Source organism: Hermetia illucens, chromosome 1 (assembly GCF_905115235.1).
Source record: "Hermetia illucens chromosome 1, iHerIll2.2.curated.20191125, whole genome shotgun sequence".
NCBI classification, from domain to species: Eukaryota; Metazoa; Arthropoda; class Insecta; order Diptera; family Stratiomyidae; genus Hermetia; species Hermetia illucens.
In genome coordinates this window covers 40546309-40568481 of record NC_051849.1, presented here as the reverse complement: position 1 = coordinate 40568481, position 22173 = coordinate 40546309, and the positions used below count along the sequence as shown (strand labels likewise).

The 22173-nt window shown below is 37.1% G+C and overlaps 1 protein-coding gene across 5 annotated transcripts in view; it reads left to right on the top strand.

Moving 5' to 3' along the window:
* LOC119651919 (solute carrier family 2, facilitated glucose transporter member 3-like) overlaps positions 1 to 21916 on the top strand; it is a 37875-nt gene extending 15959 nt beyond the window's left edge. For 3 of the 5 annotated variants that reach the window (XM_038055751.1, XM_038055787.1, XM_038055768.1), the window contains exons 2-6: positions 6431 to 6535; positions 13867 to 14027; positions 20364 to 20955; positions 21015 to 21330; positions 21395 to 21916. In XM_038055751.1, the coding sequence (XP_037911679.1) occupies positions 6431 to 6535; positions 13867 to 14027; positions 20364 to 20955; positions 21015 to 21330; positions 21395 to 21651 (1431 nt within the window). In that variant the 3' untranslated portion in view covers positions 21652 to 21916. Of the gene's footprint in view, positions 1 to 5857; positions 6043 to 6193; positions 6359 to 6430; positions 6536 to 13866; positions 14028 to 20363; positions 20956 to 21014; positions 21331 to 21394 lie in introns of those variants that run through there. The other 2 variants (XM_038055760.1, XM_038055777.1) reach the window with 2 other exon arrangements.
* The last annotated feature ends 257 nt before the right edge of the window (positions 21917 to 22173 follow it).

Sequence of the window (22173 nt, the reverse complement as noted above, 5' to 3'; positions counted from 1 at the left end):
CTTTTTCGAATCGTAATTTTGTAATCTAGATAGATTGACCTTTGGAAGTTGAGAATCATTTTCCAGCAGATTGAGTCGAAAAACGCCTTTGAAATTATTAATAATGGCAATTATCTTTTTTTATCATTTTGTCCTCGATTCCTTTTTGACCTTTTGAAGTTATCTGTTGCCTTCCAAAGTGAATGATCAGTTGACGATTTCGGATATAATTTAGAATGATGCCGGCCTATGTTACTTTTCTCTTTCTTGATGTCGATCTTCCCTTAGTGCTGCAGTTTTCGAGGCGGTAAAACGAAACAGGTGATCAAAGTCGCCTTTTCTCAAACAGTGGTTCCCTCCACCTGCTCCTTTAATTGCGTATTTGTCAGGAATTAACACTGGAGAATGGTCTGATCCGCCCAGAATATATTTCACTTATTATTTTGCATTCGCCTCGGATTATTAACTTCATTTAAGGTACTAGTCTACATTGCAAATTTAAAAAAATCTATTTTTCGTTTTTATCCTTTTCAACTCCATAATAATAATAATAATACGAATTTCTTCTATAATAATAGCTTATATAGGAGAAGGCTGGCTTTTATATCGCCCAGGGATAGCAAATTATCCAACTGGAAGTGATAAAACTCAATTCCAAACATATTCAGCAAATAAAACATCAAAAACTTTAAATATATTTTTGAGGAAATGAGGTTTTTTCAACTGGTTGCTAGTTAATCTCAGGATCTTTTCAACCAATTTCAATTTAATCTCGGTGGATTTTATTTGTTAACATGCTCTGCATGACAATGAATCACAATTAGATAAACAAAAATAGGAAAAAATTTGGCGCGCAGAAAAACGACTGAAAAAAAGGGTCAATTTTTCATTTTTTTTTTTTTTTAAATTAAGCTTTTTCTTGTTTATCAATTTTCTATAACCGGTGGTAAATTATTATGCGAAAGCCCCTCACTTTAAAATAGGCGGCCTTCTGGTTTACACGATTTGTATGACCGAATTCCTAACAGTTCTGACACTACACCGGTTCTCGACGTTTATGAGATTCTTCGACTATCAGACATTTGCGCAAAGGGTAGCGCAATTTAAATGTGGTGTGAAAATTATTTTTGATCCCGATTTTTAATAATAAAAACAAAGTTTTGAGGGGAGTCGTTCGATGCTTGTATTTCCTTAACTTCAGGTGAGTGCATATTGATGACAAGGAAATTGCCCTCGTTGCTTATCGGCTGAAAAGTGGTGCAAATTTCCTTTTAGAACCAGAACTGCTATTGACTTTCGAACTGTATGTTTGCATATTTTTGAAAACGTAATGTCCTTCATCAGCACTAAATATAATGGCCTCAAATCGAACGAAAGCAATGGTAGGTTAGAAACCGAACGCAATAAGACCGAGCATCGAAACACATCTAAAGTCTCCAACATAGGTAGTGTCTACACTAAATGGTTGGGACTTGCGAATGTACTGGGGAAGCCTATGCACTAAATCGCAGGTGGATACTGGTAGATGTTTAGGGCCTATAAGCAGCCCCAATTCATTCGCAAGCCTGGATCATTTATTAGATAAACTGTGGTATCCAAGAGGAATCTGAGGGAAGCGATAAGCTGACCTTACACGATCAATATCTCATCAGTCTACCATAAGCCAATCCATAAAAAATGGACTTATGAAATGACTGATGGACTGATGTGTTTAGTATAAACAAGATGACAAAAAACCACTTTTGTTGCATGTATTTAAAGATCTGAACCATTCGGAAGTTATCTTTCGATTAACAACACAATGGCAACTGCATTACACTCAAATTATCATCAGTCCAGCCGGTCTGATAGATTTTATTTAAAAATTTAAATTTTCATCAGTCCGTCAATCACTGATGCTCGCTGGCGAAACAAATATAATAAAGCGCCCAGATTAGATGGAATTTCCAATAAAGCATTTTTGGTAATATTTTCATATTCTGGCAGAGAGAGTTTTTCTGATGCGGTTTACAGGCGAACCGTCATCATTCTTACAAACGTCGTATCGCTGATCTAGTACAGTTTTTCTCACTAAACGGTATTGATTTCTCGATAACCTGACATGTGCTATCAAAGATGTAACAATATTAGGGTCGAATTACATCCCAATCAAGTGCTTAAGAATATGTTCTCTTTAAGATATCGAATGCTCTAACTTTGAGCCTACCATTTTAAAGGTTTTGTGTTAGCATTTGGATCCTCAGAAACTACTTAACCGAAATCTCTGAAAAAAATCATGGAGCTGCCTCTATACGGGATCCAGGGTTCAAAATACCCTCTAATACTTAATCAAATAAAGTTAAAAATGGTATATTACTATGTTTTTACAAAATTGACTAGGAATAATGCCGATCAAATTACATGCATAAATCTTCTGAAACCAAAACACAATCTCAACAGTGGCAACAGTTATGGCCCATTTTTAGACCATAAAGATATAATTTTGATGGAATATCTAGTTCAGGGGGCATCATTAACGCGTCAAAATAAAAAGAGGATATGCTGATGAAGGGAGTCTACCTCCAAAGCCCATACGACCAAAGGCAGAAAGCAACTTCTCGACTTGTTTGGATGGAATGTTTGGAACCATTCCTGCATTCCCCCGATTCAACCTTCAGATTATCATCTGTTCACTTTCCTGAAGGTCTACATGAGAGAAAAAATGTTTCCAACGAGCGAAGAAGTGAAGGAGGAAATGGAGAATTGGGTGAAAGAGCTGGCGGGAAAGTTTTTCGAGGAAGCATAAAAAAATGTATACCCCGTCACACTATCTGAATCAGAATTGATGATGACTCTGTTGAAAAATAACGTACATATATATATATATATATATAAATGTAATCACATATTTTTTTAAATGTACACAAATTGAGTACACTTACTTTCTGGACGTACCTGGTAGTAACATATTAAACTCTAAGGGCAAAGTCTGGATCACAAAGTAGAGAATGTATTCGAACCAGCAATTAATCGTTCTCAAATATTAGCCCCAATTACGGAGGACGACTCCGAAGGAACTTAGAATGCGGTCCATACACCAAAGCATAACAATGATACAACTCAGAACAAACTTTGCCATCCAATATTTCTTAGTGGGATGTCTTCTAGATACCATATTAAATCTTATCAAAAATATGAGGATTATAATCAAGTATTTACCTTTGAGAAGTCTGAAATTCAGAGTAGTCTATATAAGAAGAGAGAACTTCCTTTACTACTTTTGTTGTTTTATATTTTATTTTAATTTTAATTCAAATGTACACAATACAGACAATTTCCAAGTAAGCGAAAACAGTTGTATCCTCGGCATAGAGGAGTGAAGTTAGTATACTATAAGAGCTACATAGTTAGTAGTGATGCCATATGAAGTCTCGGAAATATTGTAAATCTCAAATGTTAAACAGATGTCCATCAGGCGGGGCATAGCGTGTACAGGACACGTGTATCAGTCAGAGATCTGCGATGTTGAAGGAGCGACATGTTATGAAATATAGGACGATCCAGGTAACATGAAAAGATAAGGTTTTTTTAAAAAAAGCAAAACAGCAGGCGCGCAAACTACCCCTGAACAGATTCATTGTGTGACTATACAATCCATCCTACATGCGATTGGTCTCAGGCCCTCAATAGGCTCCTTCTCTCTTAATATCCTAACCAGTAGGGTCATCGCTTATTTCAACCGGTGGGCCCTTACCGTTAATTCTCTTAAGTCTGAGGTTATTTGCTTCAGAAACGCCAGTGGGAAGTGCCACTGGCGCACAGTGCCAGAAAGCAAAAACCTGCATTTACGCATTGCTAACCACACACTCAAGCCGAAATCAAATATTAAATACCTGGGAATCTTCCTCAACAACAAACTTAAATCCAACCCTCATGTCTACGGCCTCAGCTGCCTTAAAAAACCTCCTTTCATCCCGGGCGCTGTTCACTGCCACCAAAACCCTTTTATACAAAAGTCTTATTAAATTTCACCAAAATATTCTTCTGTACGACCTTTCAGGAGTTTGCCCCATAATTTCGCACATGATCAAGTTGTCGCGCGTCAGACTGAAAAAGTGGCTGTCCCACCCTAACCCGCTGATAAAAAATCTCGCTAAACGCAATGCATTGTTACGCGAGCAGAGGTACTACGTGTTAGGGCTGGCTCTCCTCTCGGACAGTAACTCTCCTCTCAACCATCACGCCTCCCCTCCCTCCTTCATCCTCTCCTTTTATCAAAGCTCCTCCCCGGACTTTCACAGAGGCTAAACGCGTAAGCCCAATGTTCTGGCAGTCAATCCCCGTGCAGGTGTAGATCACCTTTTATTATTTTTCTTTACTTAGTCCACATTAAGACAATAGACACTAATTAGCCTGTACAATATGTAATACCTCCAAGTATTAATTTCTTCCCTAAATTAAGGTCCCTCCTTCTACCAATTAGGCTCCACAATACATGCCCCGCAATCCCACAGTCCTCTTCATCCCTCCCACCTTGGGTCACTGACCTTGCACAGGTCCAAATCGAGTAAAAGGTAGCCCTTTCTCAGAATGCTACCACCATTGAGAAAGGACTGCGCTTTACTCCAATTCCGTCGATTAATCCTGTCCACCGGTGCCTAAAAACTCCCTTTTTCCCCGTTTTCCAGTACGGAATACTATTTTGTGTTATGTTTGTTTAGTTGTAACTTATAAATTATTCTTAGGTTTAAGCACATGTTATGTCAAATGAGCGCTGACATGCACCACCTTTTTACTTTATAACATGTAACCGGCTAGGCCGGATATTTCCGTAGGTTAGCGTTACATACTTAATTAGTCAAACTTGAGTTTTTAAGTTATCATTCCTTTTGTACCGCACATGTATTTCTTTTCTTTGCTCAATAAATAAATTTGAATCTGAAATCTGTGACTATACAATGCGAAGAAATTATACAGAATAGTTGATGAATGTGTATCCTTGAACTGATGAAAGGAGCGAAGATCGAAGCCATACATTCAGGCGGGTGAGTCAACTTAGTAAAGTTTAAATTGAAATTTACTGCCAAAGATCATGTCAAGATCCTTATAAGAGGAAATAGCTGAAAGTGGCTGACCGTCCAAGTAGTAAACTAGTGTCGGGGAAGGAGGTTCCAGGGAAAAAAGTAACGAGAAACATTTGCTAACATTAAGCGCCAATCTATTTTGTGCATAATACCAAGACAGTGTTGAGATTTGATTGTAGGCGATTAAATTCTAAAGGCGAGTCAGTAATATGTAGAAGAGTAGAATAAAATTTCACCTGCATTGAGAGGACAGGAACAAATTAGTAAGGAAGGCAGATCATTAATGAAGAAAAAAAGTAAGAACGGTCGAACGATGGAATCCTGGGGGCATCAGAAGAAGGAAAAAAGTGATAAGAGGCAACTGTTAATGAAGAAGAAATTTCCTCTATAGAAATGATAAAAATTAAAGTAGTATTTCGTCCGCGTTACACTATGGTTGCAGTTTCAAATTATATACCTATCCAGAATTATAATACCTTTATTTTTGACTTACTAAATGTTACTAAAATGTAACCCGCAAAACAACAGCATTGAAATTGAATGTAAGCAATTTTAATGTACATATAAACATACTCGCTAGGGCAATAATCAATCATATTTACTCATGAAAAAATACATACATTTCCCAATCATGGTGCTTGCAGTCTAGTCAGAAAGAACCGTGCTAATACCTAGTCTCCTATGTAATGGCAATTTCTCTTCTAACCGACCCACTAACCGCAAAATCAAATTGAGTGAACGAACGGTTCCCCATCTGTCAAGCGACGAAAACAGCGAAGTGACGTGCAGGCTGCCGATGAGCAACACGCGAGTTATTCAGGGAGACCAAAGTGCTTTCAGATGTCGGTTGCTTCGGTGGGAAAGTGGAAGGATATAGTGTGAATGCTGACAAACACTACACGCGGGTGAGGTCAAAATAGTGTGAGCGACCAGGGGACGGAATGAAAACGGCCACAAGATGACGGAATCTAAGTATTTTGCATACCATCCGCCGAGTCGAGTATGTTTTTCTTTTCTTTTGCTGCGTTCTAATAATACTCTTGTTGCTTCGAAATCAGGTATACAGCCAGAATTGCGAGTTTTGGACGGAACTGGTTTCGTAATTGGTGATACCAGCGAACCATGAAAGTGTCTTTGTTCAGAGTCGTACTATGTCCACGTTTGCATATTGTGTGCATAGTGGCTTACCTCTAGTATCTTGTTTGCCCTTCAAATAAACGGCTTCATAGTATTTTACAGTAGTTTAGTAGCGACTCTGACTAATCACCGAGTGAGAAAGCATTCGAACAGTTCCCACTAGAAGAAATAGAATGAATGTTTGCTATCAACTTTTCAGAAACTTGATATGAATGCGTTCTAAGATAAACCGATTTCTCTTACTATTTCAGAGTGGACGTTTCGGATCATCGCTTTTAACTGTTGCACTGCTCACGACAATCGGTGCTGCTATTCCTGTAGGTTACAATATCGGAGTCATTAATAGTCCTGCGAATGTAAGTATTAGCGATACAACTCTTCTATTCCGCATACTAATAAAGTCAGTTCGGAATCTAGGGCCAGCGCCCTTCATTAGTTATAATTGATGCCTATTTTGCCACTTAGTTTTCGTATATATTGTTAACTAGAACCAATAGACACGTTATCCGTGGTATAATTTTCCTTTAATCTGCATTTTCTATGTACAAAGTGCAAAGAAAGAGTAGATTGAGGTCTCTTTTTTTCATTTTTCAATAGTGACTTACATCTGAATATTGGTAGCTTATTTCTAGCTTAAGTTGAACTTAGTTATCTTGATTCTATTTCAATGGATGGCTATTACAATTGTTGGGCTACCCGGCGTTTTATGCAAATATACTTTACAGTACATTTCTTATATATACATCAATCTTGAAAATTTTTTAGTTACCAAATATTAAGTTTATTTTTTAAAAAAAAGCGCTCGCACTGAAAGCGCCAGAAGGTTTTTATTTTCTACTTCTAACTTAGGATACTTAAAATTACTTAAAACTACAATATCCAACCGCATATCAATGTGTGTTTAACCTCTATGTACCCCTACTGGGTGTTCTTCCGATTAGGAGGTGTGGGCCTCTTTAACCGAAGAGTTCTACATCACATCGACTCGGGGTTATAAGGGGTGAAATAACGGTAGAAAATATTGGGGAAAATCTCGTTTTTTGCATGTAACTTCATAACGGTAAAGTCCAGGGAGCTCATTCATATGTATATGCCTACCTTAAAAATACCTATCGTTTGACATGACACTCGGCTAAATATAGTATTGCATAAGGGCATAAGAAATTTTTTTCGGTTTTTTATATTTACCGGTACAGTTGATTAATTCTTAATTCCACATTTTTAAAAGTTTGTCAGTTCATTGCAATTATTTCTTTCAATCATACCAACAATCCAGGGTGTACCGTACGTCCGCGGTCATACTTTCACTCGCCAATTTTAGTTTCATCCACTTCTGTAATTTAGTGGTACCGTCAATTTGTCCTTCTTGTTCATATAATTGGTCTAAAACGATCATACAAACTTCGCTTAGAAATACCGATGGGCCACAGTTTTGGAACTGAGGATTTCATAAAAAATAGAAACTCCCCTTATAGCATCATTGTAAGAGAAGTGATGGAAAAAGCAATACGATAATATAATCACTTGTTGGGGACACATTCACGATGATTCAAACCACGTGCCTTTAGCCCGAGAAATTCGATGGGGCTGGGAATTCTTACCGGATGAACCTTTACATATAAATAAAGACCTTTCTCAACGAGAATCATTTTTTTCTTACATTTTTTACAGTATGTTGTCCGCGTAATTAAACTTTTTTCTTCCAACCAGGACACAAAACTATCTTCATTTCGACAAATTTCACTCGATTTGAATAAATTCCACAAGTTATGGCCAATTCATTTGATCACACTTTTTAGACTTTCTGCTGGTGGCTTTCTCAAAGAAAAGACATCAACATGAATCGGTTGTAGACAAATATTGTGCTAATTGGTTTACCGTTTCACTTATAAATAAGAACAGCAAAAACAGACAAAAACTTTGTTAATTGTTTTACTGTTGCAGTTATTAATAAGAAAATCGAAAACGAACATAACAAACAATTTCAGGCTCACATTAAAGAAGACTCGCCTCGCTGAATTGGAAAAAATTGTCTAGTCCAAATAAATATTACAAAATCTTAAAACAAGGATACGCCAAGAGAAAAAATTAGGACTCTAAAACTACTAGCAACTGTCCAATTCTTAAGGATGTTGAATTAATCGTTACTCAACTATAACGGTAGATGTGAAAAATCGAAAAAAATGTCTTTCATGTAAACTATATTTTCTTTTAGAAAATGGACGAACAATTTATTCTGCAGAATGGAGATATGTATGTTTAGCTAATAATAATAAGTTAGCTTTACTGTTTTCTCACAAAATGTACAAATTCTGTTAATTTTTCTTCTAGAAAGCACAATTACTGTTAATTTGTCTTTTACTAAATGTTACACAAAAATTTTGATTTGTCTCTTTCTAGAAAACATAAAGAATTGGTAATGTTTCTTTTACTGAAAATTTGTGATTCTCCTTTTATAGGGTATGGAAAAAAATGTTTTTATTTTAGTAACTTTTCACGGTCACCAAATGCTTAAACCATACCACAAATTCTTAAACACGGCCATACCACGAAAAATTTTTAGGCGCCTATAGGGGTGCCATAGTGCAATGAACTTTTATGGATGTACAATTAAGCATTAATCAACTATAGCAGTAAATGTAACAAATCGGAAAAATGTCCTTTATATCCTCATGCAATACTATATACAGCCGAGTGTGGTGTCAAACGATATGTATTTTTATAGCGCATACACATGCTGAATTTGAGCATGCAAAAAACGCGATTTTCCCCAAAACTTTCTACCGTTATTTCACCCCTTATAACACTAGTCGCTAAGAAATTTATACATTTTAAGATTTCTGGGGTTACAAAGTACCGTTACACAAAATGCCACTGTTATTCTTTTGGCCCGCTAATCGGAAGAAGATCCCTCCGATTAGGCCAGGAGTTTCAAAGAAGGAAAGAATGTAGGGTTTCAGGTCATTACTCACAACTTATCAGGGCCAAAGAAATATGGCCAAAGGCGATGTGCTACTGTTGCTTTAGTTGCTGAATTAGTGTAATTTTTTGTGGTGTTCCGTTTTCTCGAAAAACCTTAACCTTCCATCAAATTGAGAATATTTTCTCAAAGTGATTTCACTTTTATTCGCCGATATACTTCAGCGTTTTTCTGACCTTTCTAGTCTTAAAGTTATAAAATACGCCGGTCCAATATCTTAGTATTCCGCGTTCAAATGCTTTGCTTTTATTCATGGCAGGGTTGGAGCAGGTGATCCTCGTAGGTTGTCCATATCAGATGATGGGTCTTATTAGGGTCTTGTTGAGAATCAGTTTGACTTTGGCACTAACACTTATTTTCTTGCGAAGAAGATAGTAAACCTTACTAACTGTGCCGTGTGCTTTACCCATAGCGACCTCTAGGTGCGAATTAAACGTGAGGAGTTCGTGAAACTTAATTCGAAAGTATTTGATCGTCTGTGAAATGCTCACTGCGGTGTTTCCGGTTTTAATTTCCAAGCGTTTAGCATTTTTATGGATACTTCTAGAACCTAAGAATCTGGATTGTCTCCTGAAAGTACGCAATTGCGTTTTTGCTTCATTTGTGCGAATGCCCCAATAACCGAAGTATTTGCAAAGTACCAAGTATTTTTCTATTGTCTTGGCGGCCTTGTTAGGGCTTCCTTTCTTGCGAAGATAACAGTGTCATCGGCATATTGGATGATGTCAGTGCTCGTCTCATTTGTGGAATCGTTATATAAGGTAGGCCCTGAAATGGATCCTTTCGATACTACTGATGTTGGCGGTAAGAGATTGAAAAAATCGTTTCCCAGGTTGACATAGGACAACCTCTCTTCGAAGAAGCTAATGGCTATTCTGATAATCGGAATTGGGAAGTTGTTTTCGTTTAGTTTGTATATGAGTCCGTTTACCCATAGGAAGTCAAAGACCTTTTCTAGATCCAATGTAGAGGCTACGGTTGGTTTATTGTTGACATTAAGTCTAGAAACGACAGTGTCGTGAAGGTAGCTCAGTATGTTACGTTCTATGTTCATATCGGAAGTCGAACTAATAATTGGATAATTGGAGTGATATTTTGACAATGCTGGACAGGTTCAGTTGTCCAGGCTTTCTCGAAAAGTTTTCCAAACTTGGAATTCAGGGAAATGGTTCTGAAATTCTTTGGCTCGGAGATTTTTGCTACTTTCCAAGTAGATGGAAAATAGCTGTTATTAATGCAGAGGCAATAGGTAAATTTTTAATTACTAATTAGTAATCTCGTCAAGTTTTGCTGATTTTTTACCGTTTAGGTTATGGATCAAGGTTTTGAGTTGTGGAAAAATGTTGCGAATCAATGAATCTACTAACTTATTGCAATGTTCGGAATGTTCTTATTGTCTCTTTAACAGTTGTAGTTAAGGCCGGATGGTTTCGAGTCGGAGAGGTATTAAGCTGAGTCTCAAATGATTCCGCAAGAATTTGCGCTTTTCTAGCGTTACTGCAGGCAGGTTCCTTGTTCTCTGTGAGAACAAAGTTTCGGGATATTCATTCATTCATTCATTCATTCATTCATTCGCCATATTTATTTGATTTTCATGTGCAGCATGATATCATGGAGTAGAGTATTATATCTGAACTCATCGAGTTTTATTAGCTTGGAATTTCTACGTGAAGCAGCGTCGATGGCGTCAGTAGCGACAATTATTGCTTTGTCGATTTCTTTATCCGACAACTTTCGAGTTATAACGAGTTTTTCAAGTTCAGATTAGGCGCTAAGTCTGATTTGAATTCATATCTTTCCTGTTACCTTTCTTAGCCGTTTGGTTTGAGAGTTTTGACCTATGATGACCTGTGATTTGTGCTAAAAAATCGACATTTGTTCGGATCAGCTACAAACGTTTGCAAACCTACACAAACCAAGCCAAACACTCTATCCATACATTTGAATTTGCGACAGATTGTCGGTCTAGCAAGCATGTAGACATAACATAATAAGCAGCAGCTCAATCCATGAGTAATACATCCCATAAATACATGCAGAGACTGCCCGGTTGTAAAAATGGACTAGAGTCTTAACATTACAATTTTCACTTTCAAAGTGCTTTTTTGCAGAAGTAGACCTAACGTGGAAGGGAGGGAAAGGGCGGATTTCCAACGGTTTCGGACTAGAGACTTTACTGAAGTGAAGAACTAAATGGGCCCGTATAATTTTCACCCAAGGTGGGAATGGAAAAAGGAAAGTCAGCTTTGGTTCAATCGGATCATAAGGCCATTTGAGATGATTGTGTAAATTTCCTTTCATAAATTCGTCAATGATTTTCTGAAGAATTTTCGCTGCAGCCATAATTTGTTAACTGGCAATGTACACTCGAAGAATCAGATTGAATTTGATAATATTTTTTTCATCAACCAGAATATAAACAAGTCGGGAAACCGGAAGCTTGACGCTTCAGGTATAAAAGGTTTTGTGTTTCCCTATGTGAGGAGCATAAGGTAGTTCTCCATTGGCTTATAGCATTGACCCGAGATATTGAAATCGCACGTTTGGGCATTGCCAGAACTGAGCGATTTAAATATCTCGAAGGGCAGGTTACTGCTGCCATAGCCAGAACTCAGCGATTTAAATATCTCGAGTCAATGCTACCAGCCAATGGAGAACTGCGTAATGAAATGTTTCAAGCATTAACGCCACCTGGATGAAGTGACATTCCGCAAATGGTGTTCTTTGTGATCGACGTATCAGCGCACGTCCCAAATCTAAAATTTACTGCAATGTCGTCCGTCTGTCGCTCTCTATAGTTTGAGTGTTGACTATAAAGGACAATGAACGGCGTCTTGCGGTAATGGGGACGAAGATGTTGTTGCATTGCACTGGTGGCGTGACAAGTTTTGATCACGTCTCAAATGAGAATATCCGCGATCGATATGGGTTTGCACCGATCGTGGAAAAACTGCAAGAGAGGCGTTTTCGGTGGTGTGGTCACGTAATTCACGCTAACGAGAATTCAACAACCAGTATTCGACATCGAAGTCAATGGTAAGCAACCAAAAAGCCGGGCAAAACAATGGCCGCATGATACACTGGATGGGGATTTGAAGGTCTCGCGATTACATCCTGATCAGGCATTTGATAAAATAAAATGACGAAACCGATCACGACGAGCCGACCCCGCTTGTGAACTGAAGGCTGAAGACAAAGAAGAAGATGTGAGGAGCGGTGAGCCTGACAGTTCCGTGTCACATAGTTAAAAATTCTATTGGCATCTATTTTGTAGAAAGTAATTCAAATAAATCATTTGATGGAAAGCCCCGTATTGAAATAGTCAAACTCATACGCTTCACACTCTGAGTTTAATATTATTAGCAAATGCCAACAATTTAACCAACATCAAATATAAAAAAGGGCTAGGGAGAATTAGATTCTTCTAGAATGGAATTTTAATATTTCACTCGAATTTCAATTATTCTCGTTAATTATAGTATGACGTCAGCATCTTATTTGTATGGCTTAGGATGCTGTTAATTAGCACGAAATTGATAAGTTTGAACTGCTATAACTTTCCCAATAATAGTTGGATTTTCATGAAACTTGGCATGTGCTGTCCTCTATGTCGGTGCAAAATTTAGTACACTTAGGAGTAACTTAAGGGGAGTTTTTTAGTCAATTTCTAAAAGTTGATAATATACTATTAGTAAATTTTTTGAGCAGATACCGGAATAGGACATCTCTCGAAGATTAGATTTCACATAAGTGTTTTACACAAAATCTTAAAAAGTGCTGCAGATAAGTAGATTCTTCATAAATGCGACTTTAATATTCCACGCGAATGTCAATTATTTCGGGTAATTATGACGTCAGCATCTGATTTGCATGGCTTTTAAGCGGTAAATTCGCGCGAAATTGCTAGGTTTGAACTGCTATAACTTTGGCGTTAATTGCCAGATTTCTACGAAATTTTGCATGTATATACAAAATATTGACCTCTATGCTGGTACGAAATTCGGAGGTCCTAGGATGAATCTAAGGGGGGTTTTTCAGTACATTTCTATAAAGTAGTAATATAATATTAGTAAGTTTATTTGAGCAGATATCGGAATGGGACATATTTTGGGGCCTAGATTTCATCTAGGCGCACCACTCCGATTTTTAGGTTGGGTAGTTTTCGAAAATGAGTCCTGTCTTACTTCAAGTGCGTACATTTTGACTCATTACTCACGCACTTTGCAATTTATGCCAAAACTAATATCAGTTTCGGAAAGTACAAATCGAGACCTTTCATTTGATACCCTATACAACTGTATCCGGTGAAAAAAATTTTTGAATCCCCCCTTTGCATGTATGGGGAGCCCCCCTTTAAACTCCACCTAAATTTATGCCACTCGCTGTATGCGTGGGATTTCATAGTTCCCATCTGTCCACCAAATTTCGTTCGGATCGGTTTAGCCGTTTTGGAGAAAAATGCGTGTGGCAGACAGACAGCCAGACAGACAGACATTGAATCGATTTTGTTTTATACAAAACCTTAAAAACACCAGGTAAATCGTGAAAATTACTATTTTACTTTGAACGAAAGTTCTTAATGTCCCAGAAGGAAACGGACTGGAATGGTTTTATCTTTATTAATTTGAAAAACTTAAAAAACTTAAACAGCATGAAATTTAAAGATTAGAATCCTCTGCAGATATAATAAATACAATTCTCTTGCAGTTCATACAAGACTGGTGCAATGAAACTATCTACAGCACGTACGGCACGCGCTTGACGAGCAGTGGTATGAACATACTTTGGTCAGCAATAGTTTCGATTTTTGTCATCGGTGGTGCAATAGGATCTCTAGGCGGGTCATGGCTGTCGGATATCTTGGGAAGGTAAATTATTTCTATTGAAAAATGTTCAAATCATCATCGTCGCCTAGAAATACTTCATTAAATCCGAACAAATGAAGTGAAGGTATTCGATGCTCGATAACCTGACAGGTAAGTATCATTTCATCAACATCTCAGAGTCAATTGATGAAAATTTGAAGTATCTGGAGAATTAGTTTTAGGTCCACTCAAGAAGACTATACACAGGAGATGAAATTGCAAAGTGTAAGCGGGGCAAAATTGAACCTCCCAGTTTAAGGCCAGATTAAGGTTGGAGAAGCATTCTAGGCATCACTTTCAGGTATGGTATTCTGTATGCCACCATATGACAAGTCACAAACAGCTGAAAACAAATGGGAAACAAAATTTCTACGCGGAGATGCGCAGAACGCATCTGTTGCCTTGTTTGAAAAGTTCCACACTCCGGACGTCATCTATTTTGACCGGTAAAAATTCAAAAATTTCCTAGGTTGTTTCACCTCCTGTGTGTAGTTTTCTTAAGGCCACTGTAATCTATCGTGTGCTTTAAGATTTAAAAATCTGCTGTGAAATTTGCATTGAATATTTACCGGTAGGAATTTCAAAATAGAGCTAGATGCTACTTACTCTCAACACTATAAGCAAAGTAAGGCACTGTTTTTTTTATACACAATTAACTTCCCATATTACCTGGAAGTGTCTTTTCTGGAATTATTATATTATATTATTTACGAAAGCGCTGGCTTAGAAATGTGCTGATGTTTTACAGAAAGGGAAAGAAACTTAATATTACTAAGAAATTAAGTCGATTATTTAGAATTAGATGCTGTAATTCTAATTTCCATTTGTATTATAATATTTCTCAGAGTTTAGAGACTGTAAACCACAAATCCGGTGCAATTTTCACTTCGTTTATATGGCTTAGAAATCAAGTTTGGCTTCGAATATTCAGAAGGGAGCAATTCGATACGACTTGTCAGCCCTAAAAAAGAATGGTGAAATTGAACGTTCATTGAACGTTTCTAGTTCGATTGTGTTTAGACAAAATCTAGATAGAATGAAAAGCTAGTGAGATACATTCGATATTGTCCAATATTAGCCTACTATATTGTCTGCCCTCAAGTCGTTACTTTCATCTGATTCGATGCAATATTACTTCATTAGATCTAGTTTGCTGCAAGCAGCAATTTATTTTGATAAGTGATCAAATCAGTTGAATTTGTTTTGAGAACTGCAAAAGGCACTATTTGCGTTGCAAGTGCTAATTATTAATGTCAAATTTAAGCCGGAGGTATGTGCACTCTTAGTGGCATTTAATTGTAATTGTTTAATGGTAATTGTAGAAACTTGAAAATGATGTGCAATGTCGCGATTTTGTGCGCGGAAAACCGACCTGTGTACATACTTTACGTCATGAAAATCCTAAAATTAACTGCCACTAAGAGTGCACATACCTTCGGCTTAATTTTATTTTTTATGAATGGAAGTGACGGGATTAATGCGAGTGGCATTAATAATTAGCACTTACAACACAAATAGTGCCTTCCATAGTTCTCAAAACGAATTCAATCAAATTATTTACATTCAAAAGTAACGGGCGAAAACAAAAAGCGCCGCCATATTGCAAATGGCTGTAAATTGTCATCAGAGCGAACCTTGCACGTGAAGCGCACTTTGCCGATTTGAATTCTTCACTGTACATTGAAGTTACGTAAGGTCCGGAGCTTCGCTCATCCGCATTCCGCACGCATCGTAATTGTGTTTGAACCTGAATGTCGCGCAGCTAAAGTGTGTATTGCTGCTAACAAAATCATAGTCTGAGCTTACATAATCAGTATTTCATCAGTCTGGCGTCTGACAAAATTATGGCAAACTGATCGCCTCGGTATTTTTTTGGCACCTGGCTGATGGCCTGTTGAATATTGAAATGTTTAAATAAAATCGGCCAGTTCGGATGGACTGGAAACGTGACTTCCGAATGGTTCGTATGTTGAAATGCATGCAACAAAAATTGTTTTTTGTCGTCTTGTTTATACTAACACATCAGCCCATTTTAGATGGATTGACTGATGAAACACTGATCGTGCAAGGTCAGCCACATAATGAATATTTTGACGGCAGTTCAGCTCGTGGCCGCATCGCGTAGATGCGATGGTCCTTCTAAAGGAAGACTGATCCAGTTTATTGTAAAGATTTTTGTAATGGTTCGCTCGGGTGACGGCGACTGCTTTTTTTTGCTTCCCGGTTGGCATTCTTATAAATTTGCCAATTGGCGAGCGTTTCATCGTCAAGAAACTTGTGGTAGAGGCGTTTCTTTTCACGGACCTTGCTACTAGATCTTATTATTTTATTTTTTGTGTTTCACGGCCGATGATGCCTTTTCACTGAAAATCATTTAGAGTACTTCATAGTGGTCCTAAGACGTCGCCATTTGGCACAGCAGACATTGAATTGAAACTTGTTAAATGAAACTTCTTAATGTGGTGGTGTCGGCGTTTTCAAGCCGGAAGATGTTGACTTCGTGAAATGGTCATTAGTTTTAGTAATGCTGGTTACTGATGTTGAATTCATTATCGTAGTGATCGTAACGTTAGTAACGATATCATAGAAGAATGTAACCAACTTGCTATCAATTGTTATCGTCGTAGTATCCTGTTGGATACAAAAGTTGCTTCTTCTTTGCAGTATTGCAGCCTATCCAGGCCTTGGCTTCTTTTACCATTTGCTTCCAGCTGTTAACATTCAATGACCCCGCCCTCGAGTTCCTTACCCCCATAATATTTCGCTGCTAGCGTCCTCTTCCCTCTCATTTAGTTACGAGTTATCTATCCCAATCCATTATAAAGATATATCAGTAATCATATAAAAGAAACAAATTCAAAGATAAATTAGGTTTTGGCTAAAGTTTGTTATTTGAAGCTGTATTTTGGAAAATAGCTGCCACTTCGTTAGTTTGCCCTTTTCTCCGCTTATTGTCATGTTGAATATTTGATTGAATTAAAAATGTCCAATGGGACTGTTTTTCAGTTTTATTATCATCACTGTGAGTGATAAGCCTACAGCAGCATGACAGCATAAAAATGAACGGGATTCGATTCCGTGATATCGGGACGCTAGCGTTCAAATATCTTCATCACTGTACCTGTCCGAATTACAAATATGCGATTTGAATTTAACGTTCATAGGTTGTCTGGTGATGCACAGACTTTCGTATACGTTAAGCTCATTATTTTTTTTACCAGTTTTCGCATTTATAGATCGCTGATACTTACTTATTGGACAAATTCTACTATGTGTTTTGTTTATCATCTATTCCTAATTTCCACTTCTGCCTCCTTTATGTGGAAGTATTAACAAAAGTTCGGTAAATTTATGTCTTCATTTTTCGTTAGGGCAATTAAAAAAAATTATATATTGTTTGTCATAGTTTAGTGGCATTGTCTTTAAAATTTCAGGAAGATAAGTGAAAATGGAAACGAGAAAACGTATATTGAAAAATGCTAAAATGCATATGGGACTTATGTGCCCTCACCAAAAATTGTTTCAAAGAGGTTTGGAAGATTCCAGACTGGATATTTTTCCTTGGATGACGAACAACGTGAAGGTTGCCCAAAATCATTCAACGATGATATGAATGGGGTCCTAGTGAAAAGTAAAGTAGACAGAGATTTCAAATTGACTCAAGAAATGATTGATGTGCCACGAATGTTTGATGTTTGGTCTTAATATGACCTGATTGTTCTAGATTCTTCAGATTTTGAATATGAATATCGCTAGCAACTGCTTTCGATTCGGAGCCTTGACATTTAAAAAAAAACTTAGAAATCACAGTTTAAATAAATTTATTGATATAAAGTTAAGGAGTAATTAGCGAGACTCTCTCAAAGTGAAGGAGTAATTAGCGAGACTCTCTCAAAACTAAAATTTTACAACTTTTCAATAATTTGTTTAGCTTGACTGAAAATTCATTGTCAACTCAACTTTTTAAACTTCAATTATTTTTCATATTTCATTTTCAAGAGTACTCTGCCACGGAGAACACCGGTGGTGGCATGTGTCGAATTAACAACATCCGAAATAAATTTCGAATGTTGTTAACCCTGCTGCGCCACACGTGAAAAAATCTTCTCGATAGGCTCCACAAATTTTCTGTGACACTCAAAAAGAGGCACACGTTCATTTTGCTAAATATTGCGAAATTTAAAAATGGCCAGTCTAGCACCTTCGATTGATAAAATCGTTATGGGTGATGAAGCTCGGTTTTAGTATGATAAGGAAGTAAGTAAGGAAGTTGCAACATCAGTCCATGGTATGAAGCCAAGAATGAGTCAATTATCTCGTCAAAGCGCGTCAGCAACAAAAGTGATGATGTCAATTGATTTCATCAAGGCCAACACGATAGCTACTACTTCTTTGGAAACTAGTTAGATAGTAAGGGTGAAGTGGTAGACAGAAACGTGTTTAGCAAAAGCTTACGAAAATTGGCTTGCAGACAAGCCAAAAAAGGAAATATTTTTCATACCACAACAGCGGCAGCTTACACTGCTAAAAAAATCAGACGAAGAAATTCATCAAGCACCATGCTCCCCTTATCTGGCACCGGATAGTTTCCAGTTATATCAGAAAATAAAAAAAAGTAAGATTTTTTAGTTACAATAAGGGCATTATCAATGCAATCAAAGCCGAAATTCAGAAATTGAAAAAGACGTTTTGAAGAAATATTTCGGAAGGTACAGACTAAACGATTCAAATCAATGGAAATTAAGAATGAAGGATTTATAAAATTTGAACAAAAAAACGTTTGTTAATTTTTTTTAAATTTACCGAACTTTTGTTAGCCTCCTCGTATACTCCCAAAATCTGGTGGTTCCCAGCCGGATCCTCACAAATGGGATCTTTTTGATACTGTTTTGTTTGGTCTAAGGCTAGTAAATCAATAAAATCTGGTAAGGGTTTTTGTCAACCGATCACGATAGCAGATGCATCTGCCAACACTCTTACCAGCTTCCCATAGTGGCAAAACAACCAATTATAGCTGTTTGTCGTTATTGTCGTGTTTTCATATCATATCGTAGCTTCTTGTGGAATTTCACTGGGTTCATTGGTTTCACAATAATGCGCAGACACCTTTGGGGTATCGCTCGGCGTTATCGGTTAATATTTCGATGTTTAAGATACGACACAGACGCTGATATGTTTGCTTAAGTCTCAATGCTGCCTCACTGCTCTCATAGATTTGCAATAGGACTGGGTCTCGCTTTAGCGAATCTGGTAAACACTACGGTTCTGTAAATACATATACAGATTTTTTTTTAGAGCCTTGAGGCGCGACGCGAGAATATTGTAAAAAACTGCTTGAGTTTCAGGCTGATTTTGAGTCAAGGTATTATTTTTTTTACTATGGAACTCTGTTTTATCACGTACTTTTTATGCCTATAGTAACAGATCTGCCTAAACATTAGCCCACCCTCTGGAACTGCTGAACACTATTGGTAATTGAGAAAGGCTGAAAAGAAGCTTCGACGTTCAATTAACAACTTTTAAAATTGGCAAATAATTCAAATTTGAATATCTAGGTGCAAATTGTCCAGTTTTCAAATAAATCATTTTTTTCTTTTTTTTTTGTAGCGTATTACATTTCTGCCAAAAATCATATACAAGCAGTGTTTGCTTCTAACAACATCTCATGAGTCCATACAAAATTTACTATCATGCTGTTGATTTGTTGCTACATTCATATCCCAGCTGATAAGTTTTCCCCAAGCAGGACGTGATTAAAACGTTAACAAAGGCAAGTTCAGTGAATTTTGAAAGCGAAATTAAAGGACTTCTTGTTCCTAAAAGCGAAAACTTGTTATTCGACCTTGAATTTTAGAAATTCACAAGGTCACAACATATCTACTTTTTTAAGAAGTTAATGAACGAATATTTGCTGCTAGAAATTGAAATAAATAAAATGTATATTGAATGATAACTGTAGGTACCTGTGTCGTTTTCGTACAATTGGATAATTTTGTTTTGATTTTTATTTTCAATTTCTCGTAGTTTTGAGTTATGCACATTAACTTCTTATGTATGCTTCCATTAATCCGCTTATTTTAAATTGGTTTCAGCCCTTCCTTTTAAGTGTCTTCCGCGTTTTTTAGACAAAATACTAACCACAATTTTTTTAAATTGATCTAGGCTTTCTTTCGCTGTATGCTTTTGGTGGTATCACTTTAAAATCAAAATAAATATGTCAACCCTGTCCGTCTTTCGTGAAAACTTGTTGCACTGTTCTAATTGCATTTTAGTCGAAATCTTCTTCAATTTTGTCTTTTTACAAAAGCATTTGTAAACTGATTGATTATCCTCTTTCAGGAAAGGATGTTTCCTCTTAAGCGGAGCTTTGCTGGTAATTGGAGCAGTGTTGTTCCAATTTTGCCGGCTCGCAGAATCTGTAGAAATGTTGATGATCGGACGGATAATTGTTGGACTGGGATCTGGTTTGGTTACAGCATCTCTCCCAATATATCACACTGAGCTTGCTCCACTGGCTTTACGTGGTACCGTGGGGGTGTTTTGCAGTATAGGAGTAACAGCTGGTGTTGTCGTTGGACAAATTTTGAGTCTTAAATATACATTTGGAACCGAAGATTCCTGGCATCACGCTTTAAGTGCCTACGCTATTTTAATTGTTATTTGTTACTTGCCATGTAAATGGTTTCCCGAAAGTCCAAAGTATTTATACTTAATAAAGGGGAACCATAGTCTGGCGGAGAGTGTACTTATGAAGCTGAGAGGTACCGATCCAGAAACAGTAGAGCTAGAGTTGAAGGAGATGGAGAACGACCGAAAGGAGAAAAGCATGTCAAGAAGCTTACGGTCGGTACTAACTGATTACTCATTGTTATTGCCAATAGTAATTGTTTGTACCTTCCAAGGAGGACAACAACTGTCAGGAATTAACGCGGTAAGAATATTTGTTTTACTTCGAATGGAAAAATACTGAATCAAGCTTTCATGATGTAGGTCTTCTACTATTCAGTTACAATCTTCCAAGAAGCTGGGCTACAAAAAGACGATGCCGAATGGGCTAATCTAGGAGCAGGTTCTCTGAATTTATTGACGGCTTTCTTCACTCCCTTAATTATGGCGAAAATTAACCGAAGACCAGTGATGTTGACCTCAACCTTCGCAAGTGCAATCGCCTTATTCGCGCTGACATTCATAATTCATTATATTAATGCAGCTTCCTGGTTGCCTATGGCCTGTATAGTATGTGTATTACTGTATATTCTGTTCTATCAAATTGGAATTGGACCTATTCCATACTTCATTGGTTCAGGTACATATGAAACCGTTACCGTTCAATTCATTTTATAAAAAACTATTGCGGTTTTTTTTTACAGAAATAGTAAATACTGAATCTCGACCAGCCGTAATGGCATTGGGTAGTCTTGCGTCCTGGAGCTGCAATTTTGCGGTTGCAATGTTGTTTCCGACTTTACAAGCGGCCTGGGGAGCATTCGTATTTCTGCCGTTTTTCATTGATTGTGTAGTGCTATTCCTAATTACCAAATTTTACCTGCCGGAGACTCGTGGACGTGATTCTTCTGAAATAGCACCTCTGATATCGAAAGGTTTTCATTCAAAACCGACAAGCTAAGATCCAGTTAGCCTAGCATTATTTATATTTGTATTTTTTTCAAGGTTGTTATATAGTTATTAAGTCAAAAACTCTTCGTTGGTTATCGTTATTATATTTTTTCATAAAAACTGCTTAAATTTTTATTCTTTTGATTATGATTATGATTTCGAAATAAGGATAGCAACGAACGATATCGATTTTAAGCGTGACTGTGTTGATTTATGATTTTTTTCTGAATTGGTTTGCAATGGTGTATAATATAAGACTTTTGGACATAAATTGAGACTCTATGTTTTTGAATTAAAGGCTGCCGATAGTGCGTCGACGTCAACTATTTACCACAGTTGTCTATTTCTGCTAAAGGCGAACCAAAACGAGGCAAATCAGGAGCACGAAGGTTACATACAAGCAGTGAGCAGAAATAAAACTTGGAACAGATAAAATTGGATACAACTACCTTTTAGACAGTTCCCAGACATACTTGTTGTAAACAAAAATATTAAACAAGAAATAAGGTCAAGCCTCCCAGCCAAAACCACC